This window comes from Microtus ochrogaster, unplaced genomic scaffold, assembly GCF_000317375.1.
Source record: "Microtus ochrogaster isolate Prairie Vole_2 unplaced genomic scaffold, MicOch1.0 UNK32, whole genome shotgun sequence".
NCBI lineage: Eukaryota > Metazoa > Chordata > Mammalia > Rodentia > Cricetidae > Microtus > Microtus ochrogaster.
In genome coordinates this window covers 3,197,304-3,203,799 of record NW_004949130.1, presented here as the reverse complement: position 1 = coordinate 3,203,799, position 6,496 = coordinate 3,197,304, and the positions used below count along the sequence as shown (strand labels likewise).

General features: G+C 58.0%; 1 protein-coding gene across 1 annotated transcript; it reads left to right on the top strand.

The window, feature by feature from the left end:
* The first annotated feature begins 440 nt into the window (after positions 1-440).
* Positions 441-3,057, top strand: Cebpa (CCAAT enhancer binding protein alpha). Its single transcript, XM_005368425.2, has one exon. It carries the CDS (start codon positions 571-573, stop codon positions 1,642-1,644), a length of 1,074 nt encoding a protein of 357 aa, XP_005368482.1. The 5' UTR covers positions 441-570; the 3' UTR covers positions 1,645-3,057.
* Positions 3,058-6,496: the final 3,439 nt, after the last annotated feature.

Genomic DNA, 6,496 nt, shown 5'->3' with positions numbered 1-6,496 from the left:
CTAGCTTTTAAGACCAGTCTGCACCACAGTAGCTCAAGACTGACAATTTCTCTCCACCCGCTACCCCTACCCCTCCCTGCTCGGCCTCTGGATGCTCCCGGGCTCCTTAGCGTTGGCTGGAAGTGGGTGACTTAAGGAAGCTTAAAGGAGGGGCGCCCAGCCACGGACCACGTGTGTGCGGGGGCGACAGCGCCGCCAGGGTGGGGCTCAGCGCAGGCCGGGTTGCCTTGCAGCGCAGGAGGCAGTGGGCGTTGCGCCACCGCCTCTCTCCTCTAGCACTGTGCTCCCGCCCCACTCTCCGCCTCGGAGAGGCACACACAGAGGGGCGGACTCTAAGACCCAGTAGGCACCATTCCTGCCCTCGCCCTTGGTCCGAGACCCGCTTGGACACCAGGGGGCGATGCCCCGACCCCATATAAAAGCGGGTCCCGCGCGGGCCTGGCCATTCGCGACCCGGAGCTGCGCGGGCGCGAGCTAGTTGGGGCTCTGGGTGGGCGGCGGCAGCAGCGGCGCCACGCGCAGGCTGGAGGCCGCCGAGGCTCGCCATGCCGGGAGAACTCTAACTCCTCCATGGAGTCGGCCGACTTCTACGAGGCGGAGCCGCGGCCCCCGATGAGCAGCCACCTCCAGAGCCCCCCGCACGCGCCCAGCAACGCCGCCTTCGGCTTTCCCCGGGGCGCGGGCCCCGCGCCGCCCCCAGCCCCACCTGCTGCCCCGGAGCCGCTGGGCGGCATCTGCGAGCACGAGACGTCTATAGACATCAGCGCCTACATCGACCCGGCCGCCTTCAACGACGAGTTCCTGGCCGACCTCTTCCAGCACAACCGGCAGCAGGAGAAGGCCAAGGCGGCCGCGGGCCCCGCCGGTGGCAGCAGCGACTTTGACTACCCGGGCGCCCCGGCGGGCCCCGGCGGCGCGGTCATGTCCGCGGGGGCGCACGGGCCCCCTCCCGGCTACGGCTGTCCAGCGGCCGGCTACCTGGACGGCAGGCTGGAGCCCCTGTACGAGCGCGTCGGGGCGCCCGCGCTGCGACCGCTGGTGATCAAGCAGGAGCCCCGCGAGGAGGACGAGGCGAAGCAGCTGGCGCTGGCCGGCCTCTTCCCCTACCAGCCCCCGCCGCCGCCTCCGCCACCGCACCCGCACGCGTCTCCCGCGCACCTGGCCGCCCCACACCTGCAGTTCCAGATCGCGCACTGCGGCCAGACCACCATGCACCTGCAGCCCGGCCACCCCACGCCACCGCCCACGCCCGTGCCCAGCCCACACCCTGCACCCGCGTTGGGTGCTGCGGGCCTGCCGGGTCCGGGGGGCGCTCTCAAGGGGTTGGCTGGCACGCACCCTGACCTCCGCACGGGCGGCGGTGGCGGCGGTGCCGGTGCGGGCAAGGCCAAGAAGTCGGTGGACAAGAACAGCAACGAGTACCGGGTGCGGCGGGAACGCAACAACATCGCGGTGCGCAAGAGCCGAGATAAAGCCAAACAGCGCAACGTGGAGACGCAGCAGAAGGTGCTGGAGCTGACCAGTGACAATGACCGCCTGCGCAAGCGGGTGGAACAGCTGAGCCGTGAACTGGACACGCTGCGGGGCATCTTCCGCCAGCTGCCGGAGAGCTCCTTGGTCAAGGCCATGGGCAACTGCGCGTGAGGCGCGCGGCTGCGGGACCGCCCTGGGCCGGCCCCCTGGCCGGGGACTCGGAGAATGATTTCGGGTCTCTGGATCTCCAGACTGCCCCGGCCCTGAAAGCCAGGACTAGGAGATTCCGGTGTCGTCTGAAAGCTTGGCCTACTCCGCGTGTCCCCTCCCTTCCTCTGAGCCGGACTCGGTGTGTCTAAGATGTGGGAGTCAGGCCGTTGGTTTCTCCTTGAGACGGGGAGACTTTACCGCGGAGCTGAGCTGGGAGCCCGGCCATTCTAGTATTAAGGAAGTAACCCTGTGCCTTGGATACTCAAAACTCGCTCCTTTTCCTACCGAGTAGGGGGAGCAAACATGTGCCTTGATATTTTATTTGGAGGATTCCTGCCTCCCCCGAGGCTGCAACAGGCCCCCCACGAGAGAATGAAGGGTGCAGGCCCAGGGCAGGAGGAAGATTCAGGAAGCTGAGATCCCGGCAGCGCTCTGCAGCGGCCCCTCAGTCCCGGTCCTTAGAGGGGAGGGACTTAAGGAGTTGGGAATTTAAGTCTAAGAGTGCCCCCCCCCAGCTACTTGGAGGTGGAGGGTTCCTAGTTCCTTGCTTTTCCACCTCCACCCCCCACCTCAGCTTGCAACAGGCTTAAGTTTCCTGGGTGAGTTCATGGAGGGGGGTACCACCCCCAGTCAGACCAGAAAGCTAGGTTGTAAGTAAGCCTTGTGGTTAAGGGGGTAATGGGAGACCCAGGTTTCTGGTCTTGGGGATAGGGAAGGAGAGGACACCGGGACCATCAGCCTTGTGTGTACTGTATGTCGCCAGCCGCTGTTGCTGAAGGAACTTGAAGCACAATCGATCCATCCCAGAGGGACTGGAGTTATGACAAGCTTCCCAAATATTTTGCTTTATCATCCGATATCAACACTTGTATCTGGTCTCTGTGTCCCAGCGGTGCCTTGTGCAATGTCAATGTTCACGTCTATGCTAAACCACCATTTTATTTGGTCCTTTGTTTTGTTTTGGTTTTGCTCAGATTCTTGCCAAAATGAGACTCTTCGCTGGCGGCTGGGGGAAGAAGCTGAGGCTCTCTTTCCTTTTTGGTTTAGGGATTTTGGTTTTTTTTTTTTTTTTCTTTTGCTCCCGGAGGACCAGCGAAATGAAGTGGGCCTCTACTGTTCCCCACAGTGGTCCAAGGGTGTCCTTGTGGGTCTTGGCTTCCTCCAGCTGAGACTGCGCACAGGCCTCTTCCCCCGCCCACCCCCACCCCCAAAGGCCCTGACTCTGGGTCTGGAAAGAAAGCCACCTCCAGCCGTTTGTGCACTGTGGCTGGGAACAGGGGTGGACTTCTCTTCGTTGGGGGGAGGGGGAACACACAAAGTTTCATGCTAGATGTCGTATGTATTATATCTATAATATAAACGTATCAAACTCAATTTTGGTGTCTTTTTACAACCAGAAAGGAGCCACATGTAAAGTGTGTTCTGGGTTCCGCTTGAAAAGGAGTTTTCTGTGTCTGAGGTCTTAAGTTTGCATCTCTAGTCTCTCTTTACCTTGGTGATATGTGTTGGAGGGTGGGCTGCCCCCCAAGGAAGCCACGTAGCAGTCAAGTCTAAGCTGAGAATGCCCAGAGTCAGAAGACTGAGTTCCTTTGGAATTTGAGGGTGGAGGGGTAGTGTTGTCTTCAGGTCGTGGTTTCTCTTTGCACCCCAGAATAAGAGGGACCCAGAAGAGAAGCACTCTGCCTGAGGATAAGTCCACCCAGAAGCTCTCTGTGTAAAGAGACCCTTTGGCCACATTTCCAAATCACTCAGCTCCTCCCAAGAGAAAAAGGCTTACCCCCACCTTTGCCCAGCCTTCCAGTGGGGCCTTGGGAAACAGGACTCTTCACCCCTCCCTACTTTGCAGACTCCAGGGACGTCCAGAAGGACAGCGTGCAAGCTGAGCACCCCTTTGGACCTGCCTTACTTCAGCCTACCTGGGGAGGGGGCCACAGCCCACATAGCACCTGTCCAGGATTTATTAGTCCCACTTTCTCCATTCTGGACCAAGCATTGGATTGGCATTTAATAATCACACACCCACTGCTGCAACTGCCCCATAGGGTACAGGCATTCCATTGGCTGCAGTAACAGCCCAGTAAGGAAAGGGTGGCCTTCATTGCTATCCCTGCCTGAACCAGGTTACTGGGCTCTTTTCACCTGGCATGTGATTGCTGAACAACTTACACTATATACTGGTGAGAAATAGCAAGGACTTTTAAATTCTGCACTTTAGAATTAGCAGCCTTGGCCAACAACTTGTCCGTCCTGCCGCCCTTTCCCCCTCTGCCCTCTGTCCTGGGCTTCGCTCCCTCCTCACCCATGGCTGCCCTTGGCAGAGGAGAGGCCACAAACCTGGTGAGGAGGCGGTGGCCTGCCTCATCAGCCTGGGAACTAAGGAGGCAGAGCCCCACCGCCTGCCTAGAGGCTGGGGCAGGCCATGGCTTGCAGGCCCCAGCAAACCCTCTCTGAGTTCAGTGTGAATTCCAGTTTTTCTTGTTTACAGGGAATGATCCTTGACTTCCCCCTTTGCCCCCAGAACAGGTCCTTGGCAGAGCGGGGGAGGGGGCCATCTTGCTGTCCTTCCCCTACCACCTGAGGTAGGGGTGTGTGTGTGTGTGTGTGTGTGTGTTTGTGTAGGGGGAGGTCCTCTCTCGAAAAGGCACCCTTCCCTGCACACGGAATTTCCTGCGGGAACAAGAAAGACCCAATCACACAAGAGAAGCCTCCAGTGTGGTCTGGTAGATAGTGTTGGGGGGAAGGGGACAGTGGGGTGGCCCTGTCCAGTGTGTACTCTGCCTAGATAGCTGGGGGGTGGCCTTCCAGGCAATTCAAACTTCATGAATAACTGAATGTATCCCTACATATTCATTTGAATGCCTTCTTATGCCAAGGCATCACTGAGAACAGACCCAGGTCTTACCCTTGGGGAGCTAACAACCCTGTGCCCCCACGCCGTGTCAGGGTGACAGATAAAGGCTTTTTCTGATGTGGAAACAGCCTGAACCCTATATCTAATGAGGTCAGCTCCACATGGACCATGTCTTCAAATGCCTGCAGACTTTTGCCATGTGTGAGCCCTTCCCAGGACAGACACTGCCTGGCCTTCTTTCTCTGTCGCAGTCCTGAACCCCGAGTCCCTTGGCAGTCTCCAGGAAAGGAACACAGGCAGAAAAAGAGAGAGAGGGAGGTGATTCCTTTGCCACCAGATAGCTTAATGCTGTCACGAATGTCACCCTTATCTCTTAGATCTCCTGGGAATCTGTGAATAAGGGGTTTGGCCCTGACACCTGCCATGAGCCACTGGGAAGGGTGAGGAGTGTCTGCCCCTCCCAAGTCTCCCGCCCCCTCCTTCCCAGCTCAGGTGGAACCTGCCAGGCCTCCACCAAGCTGCCGATTTCACAAGAGAGGAGGGGGCCTCTCTTAACCTTCCTCTAGAAGGTTAAGGGGCATAGAAGCTCTGGTTTTGCTTAACCAAGGGGCCTCTTTCTCCAGGGCACCCATGGGCTTTCTGTAGCCATGAAGCATTGTTCTTCTTGCCTGGATGATGTTGACATTCTAGCTGCTGTTTTGTTGTGTTGGTAGATAGAGGAAGCCCTTTTCTTTTCTCTCATCTCCTTCCCTTTTTTCCCCTTTCTATCATCTCCCCTTCCTTCCCCTCCTCTCACCCCCTTCCCATTCCTTTCCCCTAATCCACCAACTTTTTTTTTCTTGCTCCTGTAAGGCTACCTCTTCTTTCTCACCCTCACCCACCCCTCCCCACTCTTATCCTTCCCCATGGATGAAACATTTAACGAAAGCTGTAACCTAGGAAAGAAACCAATTCACTATCAAAGCATCCTAGCCCCATCCCAGAGCAATTAAACAGCCAGATGGAATCTCTGGGAAAACGCATTAATAACGCGAACAATCTGTGCAGGCCGGCAGGAGCCCAGGAGCCTGGAGCAGGGGTGGGGCTTGGGGGTGGGGTGGGCAGAGGAAGGCTGGGGATGCCGGAGTGTGAGCTCCCAGCCACATCTTGCCCATGTGGTGGCCAGCAAGGGACAGGGCCATCCCAAGGGTATGCTAAGTCTGCCAGTGGCTGTGCTGTGCCCTCTGGCCTCTGCAAGGCCCACTGTGCATCCCGGATCCTGGTGGCTGCAAACAGAGCCAGACAAATGTGGAACCCATTACTCAACCAGCCACAGCCACAGCCAGCCCCATTCTGGCACCCGAGCCCTTCGCTTCTCTTCACTTTTGTTTTTATTTGTTATTTTCTAGCTTTCTGGCCCCACCCATTAGGAACTGGCCTCCCTGGGTGGGTGTGGAAGCCTTTCCTCTCCCTTTGCAATGCCCACATCCACTCCTCGTGGACGTGGACAAGAGCAGTAGCTTGCCTGAGCCCCTGGAGCTCCCCATAGAAGTGAAAAGCCTGGGGTCCATGTGGCTGGGCTGCTGTGAGGGCCTGGAAAGGGCTGGGCGTGAACCACAGGACCCACTTCTGTCGTTCCCAAGCCTGGTCTAAGCAGAGCTGAGAAGCCAGACTCTTCTATAGCAGTTCCGCTTTTGCAAGCTATGGGGGGGGGGGGCGCACGGAGGTACAGTGAAATGAAAAAGTGTGCGTGCTCTCTCTCTTCTCTGTGCTGGGGATTCAACTTAGGGTCTCATGCATATTACACAAGTGCTCCACCACTGAGTTGCAGCTCGGCCCTTTTTAGCATCATTATCATTGTTATTTTGAGACAGAATCTCCCTGTGTAGCCCAGGCGGGGCTCAAGCTAGTATTCTCCCCTCCTTGGCCCTTTGCGTGCCTAGGATGACCAAGCAAGCTGCATCTTACCTGGAAATGATGGTG